Below are 13212 nucleotides of genomic sequence, written 5' to 3'. Positions count from 1 at the left end.
GTCGACAGATTTGTGTGACTGAACTACATTTCCCATAATTCTCTGTGGCAGAACAATGTTAAAACAGTGATAAAGCAACAATTAAAGGGATAGTTCACCCAAAAATGAAAATTTGTCATCGTTTACTCACCGTCAAGTAGTTTCAAACCTGTATGAATGACTTTGTTCTGCTGAACACAAAGGAAGATATTCTGAAGAATGTGGGAAACAGAGCAGTTCTGGGGCACCATTGACTTCCATGGTATTTTTTTCCCTACTATGGAAGTCAATGGTGCCCCAAAACAGCCTGGTTACAAACTTTCTTCAAAATATCTTTATTTGTGTTCGGCAGAACAAAGACATTCATACAGGTTTGGAACTACTTGAGGGTGAGTAAACGATGACAGAATTTTCATTTTTGGGTGAACTATCCCTTTAAATGCAATGCACATATTTTGCACTTCAGTATGCTGCTTTAGGACCATTTTTTCTTTTATTTTTTCCAAAATCATTTGATCTTCATTATGACATAATAATTACAATTTATGGACTCATAAATAGGGACCTCATATGGGACTCATAAGTAGGAGGCATCAAGAGACACATTAGTGTTTCTTATCTGCTTTTTGATTTCTGTGCTCCTGCAGGGTAAGGAGAAGCTGCTGACCATCTTACACCGTTACATGGACATCCACGGGACAGTGTACTATGAGGCCCAGCGGCCCCCAGAGGTGCCCGCATTTGTCAGGAACCACGGTTTACTGCCCCAACAGGAGCTACAGCAGCTTCTGAGGAAGGCTAAGGTACTGTTAGCATGATGGACTTTCATATTTAAGCGATAATGCAGTTTAAATAAATGTCAGTGTTTTGTAACTTGCGTAATTACTGGTCTCATACATGGTCTAAAGGATTGAGTGGTGCTTTTGTTCAATGGTGTGGATTGCAAAATTATACATGCAAATACAAGGGGAATTTTTCCCAGTGATACAGATGTAGACTCAGATATGTTTGCATAATGGAAGTGTTTAATTATGAACAGGCAATTTTGGCATTACAAATGCACATTAACAATCTAAAAAGGTATTACAAAAGCACATTTAGTACACATATAATTCACAAAACTACAACTTTGCCGTGTGAATATGTAATCATGTAATCCATAAAAAAAAAAAAAAACTTTAATTTGATTATGAGCATATTATTCAACTGCAATTACTTAATTTTTGGAATCTGATTACATAATCCAGATTACATGTAATCAGATCCTACCCAGCACAAAGACTGATAAAATTAACATTCAATAAATATTTTTAAAATATATATTTAATAAAATAACGTGTTAAAAATAACCCATGACCCATATGCAAATTCAATTTTAAGCGATTTTTCTACCAGTAGAGCAATTACTGCATGTACACTGAAGGTCATTGAACACTGCGTTTTTCAATTTTTTTCGTATTCCTCATCCTTTCCTATCAAAATGCATGCTACGGATGTGAAAACGCATTAAATCGAATCTGATCCGAATTGTTTTATGATGGATGAAAGTTTTGGAGGCAGTGTGTAAATGTGATTGACACAACGTGAGGTATTTTTTTTTTTTTAACGTGCGACAATTTTGGACAAAAATTTCGGACTCAGTGTGTAATGACCTTTATACTTTCCTCATCAAATATTTATACATGTTATTAACAGTGTTTTAATTAATGATAATATGTAGCAATTTGATTAAACTTGTAATCAATTAACAACCCTAACAGTCCTAAACATCAATTTTCTCTCAGCTCTTCTTGGGGTTTGGCTTTCCCTATGAAGGTCCCGCCCCTTTAGAGGCAATAGCCAATGGCTGTGTGTTCCTGCAGCCAAATTTCAGTCCCCCTCGTAGCTCCCTCAATCATGAGTTCTTCAGAGGGAAGCCCACATCCAGAGAGGTAAGCTCAGTCTGCTCACTATATCCATCATCAATTCAAAGAGTGGCCATTTTGCCAGAAAAAAATCTAAGAAAGTTTAATTGTTTTACAATTTTACAAAAAAAAAAAAAAAAAATTGTATTATATCATTCATCTAGATTTTTTTAAAGTATATGTTTATTCCTGATATTTATTTCTGGACACGTTTCTCCAAACAAAAAGCTTAGTACTTCTAAAACATGTAACATAGCCATCTTTACAGTCTATGGAATCCTGTTTCTGCCACTGAATAAAAAAAAAAAAAAAAAAAGATAACTATGAGAAAAAGTCAGATTTTGTTGTAGAAATTTAAAATATACTGTATATTATACTTTCTAAAGCATTTCAAACTATAAATGTGTGAATTTCTGAATTGTATTCCTTTGTTCTACTGCCAAATTTAAATTCAAACTATACATAATATAATATGCATATATTTGCTACCTCAATTCAAGGGGAATTGTACTAAACTTTAAAAGGCAATCTCAATTCACTTATGAATGGCACACAATTCTGCTGTTCATATAATCCTGCTTTTCAGATCTTCAAAGCTGTGAACTGTGAAAATGAACTGGAGCTGAAGAATTGGTATAGTGCACTCATGATAGATAGTACTCGTGTTTTCTTCTTCTCATCAGGTGTCATCTCAGCATCCGTACACTGAACAGTATATTGGCAAACCCCACGTCATAACAGTAGACTTCAACAACTCTCAAGAATTCGAGACAGCTGTTCAAGATATTCTCAAAGAGAAGGTAAACTAGTTTTCGTTGTTACTGCTCTGTTACAGTCTGTGTAACACAGGTGGTTGCATGGCTATATATAGATATGTAGAATGTCCATGTTGATTGATTGCTTGATTGATTGAAAAGTATATACAGACATCCAGAAATGTCTAGTTGTTGGAGGACGAAGAGTTGGAGATGCTTTCAACTTTTATTGTATAAGTCTCTAATGGGTGCCAATTAAACACCATAAAGTGCAATGCAGTGTTTTTGAGTTGGTTTAGACTTCAGTTCTGACTTTCTCTGAGCAGAAATGTCTCGTTGTTATGGGAACACATACAGTACCTTTAAAAGGTTTGAAATCACTATGAAGTTTTTTTTTTTTTAATGTTTTTCATCAACAGTGCAAAAATAGGGTAAGTAAACAAAGACGGAAGCATGTTTTTTGAATGTAGAGAACAAACGTTTTCAGTTGTAGAGATGCACAAAAGTCAGTCTCATCTTGACTCGTCTTCAAATTCTTAGTCAGTGCTTCTAAAATGGTCAGCAACAAACAAAATCATATTATTAGCACTTTGTTTACACAGTGGTAATGTTTGTTTCCTCAAAAGACCAGCTGAAAAGATTTTTGTTATGTGTAGCTTAAAAAAATGTATGGTTGACAACACAACATTTTGGGCCAAGTATAAAAAAATTGGAAGTATACCAAATATTGCCATTTTCCTAACTTATGGCAGGTAAATTTGTCTATTCCATCAAGGAATAGTTCACCTACTAATGACAATTGTTTCTTGATTTCCACATGCTCACATCATTCCATTTTATTTTACTTTATAATGTAATTTCTTTCTTTGACGCTGAATTTGATATCATTAGTTTTCTTGGGCCATAAGCAAAAGTGATGAAGAAGAATACCTAAAAGCTGCATTGGAGAAGATTTCCCATCCATACCAACATTAATTTGAGACAGTTCTTCATACAAACCTGTCATATGATTTCAAAACACAAAATGTCTTATAGCATTCTTCCTGTTTGTTTAAGCTAAATAAATAAATAAATATGTTTGGTGCATAAGTTGAAGTTTGTTGCAGAAATGTCTCAAGTGTCTGTCTGTGTCTTTTGTCATTTGTCCGTTTGCACAGGTGGAGCCCTTTATACCATATGAGTACACTTGTGAGGGCATGCTGGAGAGAGTGAATGCTTACATTCAACATCAGGTATGTAGGCATTTCAGGCACAATACTATTGAAGAACAAATACAACCCGAATTCCGGAAATGTTGGGATGTTTTTTTATTTTTATTTTATTTATTTATTTATTTTTTTAAAGTGAAAATTAAAAGACTTTCAAATCACATGAGCCAATATTTTATTCACAATAGAACATAGAGAACATAATAAATGTCCACTAAATGAGCTCATTTCAAATTTGATGCCTGCTACAGGTCTCAAAAAAGTTGGCACGGGGGCAACAAAGGGCTGAAAAAGCAAGACATGTTGAAAAGATTCAGCTGGGAGAACATCTAGCAACTAATTAAGTTAATCAGTTCTGTAACATGATTAGCTATAAAAGGGATGTCTTAGAGAGGCAGAGTCTCTCAGAAGTAAAGATGGGCAGAGAGAGATGGGTTGTGAAAGAGTGCATAAAAAAGTTCCTCAACGTCAAATTGCAAAGGCTTTGCAAATCTCATCATCTACAGTGCATAACATCATCAAAAGATTCAGAGAAACTGGAGAAATCTCTGTGCGTAAGGGACATGGCCGAAGACCTTTGTTGGATGCCCGTGGTCTTCAGGCCCTCAGACGACACTGCATCATTCATCGGCATGATTCTGTCATTGGCATTACTAAATGGGCCCAAGAATACTTCCAGAAACCACTGTCGGTAAACACAATCCGCCGTGCCATCTGCAGATGCCAACTAAAGCTCTATCATGCAAAAAGGAAGCCATATGTGAACATGGCCCAGAAGCGCCGTCGTGTCCTGTGGGTCAAGGCTCATTTAAAATGGACTGTTTCAAAGTGGAAAAGTCTTCTATGGTCAGACGAGTCCAAATTTGACATTCTTGTTGGAAATCTCGGACACCGTGTCCTCCGGGCTAAAGAGGAGGGAGACCTTCCAGCATGTTATCAGTGTTAAGTTCAAAAACCAGCATCTCTGAGGGTATGGGGGTGCACAAGTGCATATGGTATGGGCAGCTTGCATGTTTTGGAAGGCATTATGGATACTGAAAGGTATATAAAGGTTTTAGAGCAACATATGCTTCCCTCCAGACGATGTCTATTTCAGCAGGACAATGCAAAACCACATTCTGCAGCTATTACAACAGCACTGCTTCGTAGTAGAAGAGTCCGGGTGCTGAACTGGCCTGCCTGCAGTCCAGATCTTTCACCTGTAGAGAACATTTGGCACATCATTAAACGAAAAATACGTCAAAGACGACCACAAACTCTTCAGCAGCTGGAAACCTATATCAGACAAGAATGGGACCAAATTCCAACACCAAAACTCCAGAAACTCATAACCTTGATGCCCAGACGTCTTCAAACTGTTTTGAAAAGAAGAGGAGATGCTACGCCATGGTAAACATGCCCCCTTCCCAACTGTTTTGAGACCTGTAGCAGGCATCAAATTTTAAATGAGCTCATTTTGTGCATAAAATGTGAAAATTTCTCAGTTTAAACATTTGTTATGTCATCTATGTTCTATTGTGAGTAAAATATTGGCTCATGTGATTTGAAAGTCTTTTTGAAAGTTTTCATTTCCGGAATTCGGGTTGTGTAATCAAACATAAATAGTTAAGGAGAAATTGATCCATTAAAGTTTCCATTTGCCTCAATGTGATTTGCTAACAACCTCCAGAAATACACAATTTGAATTCTGTCATCTTTGCTAATGATTATCAGTTCTGGTCTATTTTTGAGCCAATCACACAAGCCAAAAATGCCATGTGACTAATCTCTCTGGAGCCACAGAAACATAAAAGCATGAGAAAATGGCCTAACGAGAGCCTAACAACATGCACAGATACACACTGGGAGAAGTATATCATTCAGCAGGGTTGCCAGGTCCAAAAAAAAAAAGAAAAAAGAAAAAGCCAGCCCAAAATCAATTCAAAACTCATCCAAAGGTAATGAAAACTAGTCTTTTTTTTATCCTGTCAAATTACATTGACAGCTGCAGGATTCCCATAAAATAAATGTTTCAAATATGTCTGTCACAATGTGATAAACTGATATGGCCATCCATAAAAGTCAAATTTAGGCTATATACATAGCACTTTTCACAATGCACATCATTTTAGAGCAGCTTTAGAGAAAATGGTGATGTTAATGCTTATTGTTAAAGGCATATACAGTATTTTTATGCCTTATAAAGCATTTCGCAAATTATAGATTTAGCAGATTATTATTTTTTTAATCTGATTATAGTTGCCTTAAAATGTGTATTGTGAGTTCACATCCCCAATTCTTTTAACATACTGTACTGTTGATTGCACACATCTTAATACAATAAATAAAAAACTATTTTCTGATCTCAGTCAAGATCATTATTAATAGCCTACATACTCTTTAATTTTCACATTCTCTTGTTTTGTCTGCACACAAGCTTCAATGTGCAATTAATTTAAAATGTCAAACTCAATTAACCTTCCTTAAAATTCCCTGAGTGGGCGAAACTCACGTAACTTCTAGATTGTTCAGATATTCGTTCCCACGATCAAAACACATTAGTCAAAGGATGTATTTTTATTTTTCCTAGTCAACAGATAAAGTTTTTGGCAGCTGTGGTACATTATATAAGTAGCCCAAAAAAAGGGCAACCCTGCGTTTTCAAAATAGCTTAATTGTTTGGGAAAACTGCGACCCTGGCAACACTGTCATGCAGGAACCTTTAATAAAATATATATTTTTTATGATTTGGGACACACTTCTCTTTATGCTGTATAATATTTAGGACAGGTAGTGTGTGAATTGAGAGCGGTGCAAGTCTATGATCTGTGTTACACACACATGCACACGTAGACAAAAATGTAAGAGAATAAGTGTAAGCAAATTTTTGCCTGTGATGTGAACTACGTATATGCTGAGTTTGCTAGTCAGTTGCCTCTGGGATTTGATATGAGCACATAAAGTGAAACGCACACTTTTGAGAACCTGAACAACGCTGAATGCTTTGTTCCACACCTTCAACACTCACTCTCACCTTTTTGAGCTCAAACTTGAAAATAACATCCAGAAACTAAAATGACTCTTTTGAACTACAGGCATAATTGTCTCTTTTAAAGAAAACCCTTGGGAGTATAAATTTTTTAGAGTTAATTAAACAATAGTTAATTAAAAGGGAAAATGTTAAATTGTGGTTAAAAAGCATATACATATATATATATATATATATATATATATATATACATGTGATTCGTAATGATAACTATATTAGTGCCTACACCAATGCATGTTAACGTTTGGTTTAAATAATGCAATATTAATTAAAAAGAAACCCACAAAAATGACATTTTAATGTTAATTATCAAGAAAATGTCACAGTACAATTGTTAATGGTCCTAAAAATAGGCCTCATTTTCGGTTTCTTTTTGTTTTTCATTTGACTTAAACATGCTTTTGTGAGAATTTATTAAAGTGATAGTGTGGGGGAAGCTTTGGGCTCTTTTTTTACTTATATTGTTATTATTATTTTGGCAAAACCGTTTTGACTTTAAATGCTGATAGAATTGACTGGATGAACCATATCGAAATTGTAAAATAGCAGTTTACATTATTTAAATGGTCTGTCAGTGACAAGTTATTATAAGGCTCTCTTACAAAGATGTTTTCAGTCATAGTCACATTCAATGTGTATTTTTTGCAGGATTTTTGTCGCAACAGCAGTCCATTCCCTGCAGCCAATGAATCTAGATCATGGCCTGGGAATCCACCCAGTCCTTTCCTCCAGCTGCCCAACTCCACAGCTTTGATCTGGGCTCCCAACATCAGTGCTCCGGCCTGCTGGCCGCCCCTCAGCGCCCTCCGGCTCTTCCTGTCTCCAGAGGCATCGTCCTGTGTGAAAACCTGCCAGGATGCCGGTCTAATCTGCGAGCCAGCTTACTTTCCTTTCATCAACAATATGGAGGCCTTCAATGGGTGAGAGACAAACGGCATTTCTGGATTATGCGCATTTTTGCTCAAATGTGTTTGTTGTTTTATTTATTTATTTGTTCATTGTGCAGCCATTATTGCAGTTCATATGCAGTTATGACACTCATTTGTTGGGGGACACTTTATTTAAAACCTGTAATTACTGTATAATGCATTATAATGCACAGTGTAATCCTTGTTTAACATTATAATAAGTATGTATTAACTAGTGCTGTCAAACGATTAATCGCATCCAAAAGAAAAGTTTTTGTTTACATAATATATGTGTGTGTACTGTGTATATTTATTATGTATATATAAATACGCATACATGCATGTATATATTTAAGAAAAATCTGTTACATTTATATATTAAATTTATTTATAAATAATATACATTTTATGAATATAAATATATAAATGTAAATACATGTAAATATATATTTTTTTAAATATATGCAGTATGTCTGTGTATTTATATATACATAATACATATACACAGTATACACACATATATATTACCTAAACAAAAACTTTTATTTTGGATGTGATTAATCGCGATTAATCGTTTGACAGCACTAGAATACATACTTATTATTAGAATACATACACTAATCTATTCATATTTACACCTTTAAAAAGTATAATGCGGTATAATACATATAATTAAATGAAATTTACAGTCGATATGTGGATAGTTAATATGAGTTATTCAAAAGAAATCTGCATCAATTATGAATTGGTCTTGGTAGATTATTTTTTATTTTATTTATTTATTTTTTTTGCAGTGCTTCATGTACTCAACAAATATATATGTACAGTCTTGTGCCTTTGTGTTTTTCTCATTGTTCATGCACTTTTTTGCTTCAAATTAAAGCTTGTATTATTTTGATTCATCTCACAGATGGTTTGGTTTACAGCTGACAGATCTTCAGTCCCTAATGAATGAAAACAAATATATATATTTATGTAACCAAGACCGCTGTAAAAATGAGCATTGTTCACTATTCACTGTGCTGGATTGCATTTTTTCCCCCTTTTCTCATCTGCGGTTGTTTGAATGTGTGTTTTTCAGGCTTAACGCTCAGTGTGAGTCCTTAGAAGCGGAGAAGAACCACGTGTTTCCAGCCGTACATGTGGACAGGAGAGAGTGTTTTCAGCAAAAGGAGCCGCTGCTGTTCAGTTGCGCTGGAGTCAGTGCCAAACACCAGCGGCTTTGTCCATGCAGAGACTACCTCCATGGCCAGGTGGCGCTATGCAGGGACTGCCTTTGAGCTTTCACCAGAGACCTCCGGAGATGTCTGTGGTAAACTGAGGCCAGTCCTGGACAGTCAAACCTGTCCCCAGAACGCAACAGGTTTGTGGGAATTTTTGGACTGAGGTTGTTGAGAAGTGTCCTCACTCTTGGATACTTTGATCCAAAGCTAAACTTTACCTCCAGGTGAGCTAGTGATGATGGTAACCTGATGTTATGAGGTTCACCATCTATGAAGTCTATCTGAAAGAACTCATCTGGTGGTGGTTTCAAGAGTGGATGACGTGAGCAGAAAGAAAGAGTTTGGAGCTCCTTTGTGATGCAGGTCAGGCTCTAGAAGCTGTAGCTTTGGGAATGCTGAAAGTGTCAGAACTGTACATGAATTTTAAAGTCAACATGAAAGATTATAGAGTGCTGCAGGGATAATGTATTTTTGTAGGCCAGAACCCAGAAACAAGATGCATCTCAGCAATTCCATCCCGAAGTCAATGTTTTTTTGTTTTATGTTTTTTCGTTAAATGCCTGATAAAGGTCTGTGTTTAACACAAACCCAAGATACTTTCATGTTTTATTCTACAATGTAAAATACATCATACCCACTTGTAATTTTCAATCAAGGTGATGCAACCTTTCAGGTTGGCCTACAATACATTACATTACAAATACATTAGCATTGCAGTGCTCTATACCCAACCCATTTTAATGTGTTATATTTAGGGGAATAGGAGATCTTAGCAAATGGTTTTATGATTTGTTCAAATAGAAGTTTCACAGAAGAGTAGGATGAGATGTGATTTTATTTTATTTTTTTTCGCAAACCGGTTAAACGCAAACCCTTATTAATCTGTAAACTAAATCACACATTCTTCTCTAAAGACAAGTTCAGACCTAATGGACTCAGTTTAGAGTTCAGAAAACTCATGGATCTGATTGTGACAAACAGTGCTGCTATCTATCCAAATGTTCTGCCATCACTATACTGAGGTTAACGTTTAGGCTTTAGATTAGGTTTAAAGGTTAGTATTTGTATAGGCTGTGATTGACACAACCGGTGAAATATTTAGAAACGGCTGCAAGGATTTAGAATCACACTGGTGTCAGAGCTGAGTTTTCAGTGATTTGTAAAGAAATCATTTCCATTTGAAAGCACCTCTGTTATGTACTTTTGAGGAGGCTTTTTGACCAGAATTCACCTGCATTACCAACAACAGTATCCTGAAACAGCCTAACAGGATACAGTTAACATGAACCCTTTCAGACCCATTGGTGTAGTTTTGCATTAGAGTTTCAATTAGGAACATTTTTGTGAACATGTATGTTTGTTTAGGAGAAGAAAAAACAACTTGCACATAGGAAATGATGTTATAGCTGTAGTTTCTATGCAACTTTGGATCTGCATGGTTGCTGCTGCTTACCACATCATTATGGGCATTTCTTACTCATTTCTGTACACATTTTACACTTTTTAAAGCTAACGTTACAGATGGGCAGTTTATAAAAATAATCATAAAATACATCCGTTGCTTAAGTTAAAACATGGTGGGTTTTCACAGTAATCACTATGCATAATAGATATGCACATGGACAAAATAGAGTTGGATTTAAAGGGTAAAGGTAAAACATATGGCAGTAGAATCAAGATCCATGTGAACTCTTTATTTTAAGGTGACATTGTTACTACACAAATAAGTACTGAGTAATATTAATTAACAACATGTACTTACTGTAGGGTTAAGGTTGGGGTTTGTTTTAGGGTTAGTTGCTTGTAATTATGCATACTTTGCTGTTATTATATAGTAAGTGCATGTAACATATGTGCTGTCACTTTAAAATGAAGTGTTTCCAGATCCAATGAAAATTTTATCTCTGAATGCTTTGAATTCACAGCAAACAAATAAATAAAAAATCAAACAACTAAATAAATCAATCAAAATCAATCAGAAAGCCTATAATGTGCTGCCTAACAGACCTCACAGCCATTTGACACCAAACCAATAAAATCTAACTCACATTGGTATACTGTAAAAAAAAAAAAAAAAAAATTTAAAAACTTAAAAAATAATTTGTTACCGCGCTGACTTAAAATTTTTAGTTTTGTCAACTTGAAATTTTAAGTTACTCAGTGTTAATTTAAGGGACAACTGGAATATTTTAGTTGAATAAACTAAAAATTTTAAGTCAGCGGGGTAACAAATTATTTTAAGTTGAAACAACTTTCTTTTTTTTTTTTTTTTACAGTGTATTATTTTGATAGCTTGGAAAATGTTCATGATCGTTAAACAGAATGCAGAAAAAAATTTGAAGGGTTAACTAGTACCAGCCTAGGTGGAGCGAGTTATTACATTTTGATGAAAGTTTACAGAGAACATTTTCTTAAGAACATGTACTATAAGACCAGCTGTGCATATTATGTAATCAGGGTCAGTTTTGGTTTCATGTTGACTTCTAAGTTCATATGGAATGAAATCATCTGCTGTGAAAAACTAAAATAAAAAGAACACTCTCTGCTTGCAGAGAACGGATGTGAAATACTTACGGATTTTCTCAAATTCATTGTGTAAATATGTGCATTTTACATATTTCATATGCGCTATTGTTTGTACAAAATAAAATATACTTTTAAAATGGGTGCATTTACATTTTTAGCTGCTCCAGCTGGGATGGTAATGAATATGGGACGTTTCAGAAGCGTACGACTTCAGAAAGCATTGGGACTATTGACTGTAGAGATGCATGAGTGTGCGAGTGTGTTTGTGAGTGTGTGTCTTTTTAAAGCTGTTGACTCAGATATGTGCGATATTCATTGTTCGCTCCTGTATCATGCAGAGCTGGCGTTCTCAAAGCAGGAGGAATTCTGGGATATCTGACAGTGATGATGCAGCTTTGCCATCAGCGGCATCATCTGAGAAACCTGCTGAGAATAGAAATTCATGCTGGCTCTGAGACACAGAAGAGCTGCTCTGTTCTTCAAAGCTTTTCTTAAAAAAAATAAATAAAAAAAATAATACTGGCAGTGCAGTATATCCTTGGAGTGTAACTCAGGTCCCCTGTCTAGATATTTCACTTTTGGGATAACACTGGAGAAGGGGTTCCTAAAAACTGACATTCATTTGCAAATATATATGTATATAATTTATTTTATTTTTTTCAAACTTCTCAAGATATAAGCTACTGCTAATTAGAAACAATTCATCTCATAGAAAAAATAAAAATAAAAAAACACTATAAACTACTGAAAAAATAACTATATCACAGCTATTTAAAGGAGCAAAATACTAGTTTTTACTACATAACTATAGGATATTTGTTTTCATTATTATAATTAATTTAGATGTGTTTATCTAAAACAAAAATAACGAGGATCTCAATGTGACAGCGTTCAGCTTGAACAGAAAAAAATGCACTAAATACTCATGAATAATTAATAACTACACATACTAATTTACATAACATAAACATAATAGTCATAACTAGCTTTTGTTAATGGATATACATATGAATTTTACCAGTAATGGCAACACTACATCATTATATGTTAACAAAAGTGGCACGATAGCCTACTAAAAACAGAGAAAAAAAAAAAAAGCTACAGCAAAAAGTTGCGTTTTTTTGAAAGAGTTGAAAAGAGTTTCATCATGATTCATATGATCTTCCGTGAGGCATCTTTCGATCTGTCTATGAGTTACAGACTAAATTAAGCTCATAAATTTATCAGTCACCCCCTCAACACTTCTGTCTCTATCCATCTCTCATTCCTGATTCCACATGTCAAATTCTGTTCAGTTCTGCTTTAAATAATGTTTATCACTTGTTCTTTGCAGGGCATCAGGCCAAAAACCCAGTGAGCGAAATAAGGTCTTTTTTTAGTGCAAGAACGGAACCTTTCTAGGTTATTTTTCAAAAGGGTATTTAAACTATCTGTCTATAAAAAATGGTTTTGTCAGTTATTTCTATCTTTTGCTGTAATGTGTCAGTAGGAAATATCAGTTTACATTTCCAAACATTCATTTTGCCATTCATTGTAATAATCCAGTGAGATTTTTTCTCTGACAACAGCCAGTGCTCCACACAGAGATCTGATCTGATCATCATCCAGTCTGTCCGGAATGACATGAAGAAACAGATACAAACTGACACAGACTAAGACTTTTGCACAGTGCATACATAAC

General features: G+C 34.9%; 1 protein-coding gene across 3 annotated transcripts in view; it reads left to right on the top strand.

The window, feature by feature from the left end:
* Nucleotides 1-11668, top strand: part of LOC131533819 (alpha-1,6-mannosylglycoprotein 6-beta-N-acetylglucosaminyltransferase B-like) — a 108061-nt gene extending 96393 nt beyond the window's left edge. For 2 of the 3 annotated variants that reach the window (XM_058766274.1, XM_058766265.1), the window contains 6 exons: nt 627-782; nt 1764-1910; nt 2567-2683; nt 3796-3870; nt 7523-7794; nt 8864-11668. In XM_058766274.1, the coding sequence (XP_058622257.1) occupies nt 627-782; nt 1764-1910; nt 2567-2683; nt 3796-3870; nt 7523-7794; nt 8864-9062 (966 nt within the window). In that variant the 3' untranslated portion in view covers nt 9063-11668. The remainder of the gene's footprint in view (nt 1-626; nt 783-1763; nt 1911-2566; nt 2684-3795; nt 3871-7522; nt 7795-8863) is intronic. The other variant, XM_058766267.1, reaches the window with a different exon arrangement.
* The last annotated feature ends 1544 nt before the right edge of the window (nt 11669-13212 follow it).

The sequence above is a fragment of the Onychostoma macrolepis genome, chromosome 03, assembly GCF_012432095.1.
Source record: "Onychostoma macrolepis isolate SWU-2019 chromosome 03, ASM1243209v1, whole genome shotgun sequence".
Lineage (NCBI taxonomy): Eukaryota > Metazoa > Chordata > Actinopteri > Cypriniformes > Cyprinidae > Onychostoma > Onychostoma macrolepis.
The sequence above is the reverse complement of the archived record's forward strand: the minus strand, read 5'-3'. Positions and strand labels throughout refer to the sequence as shown.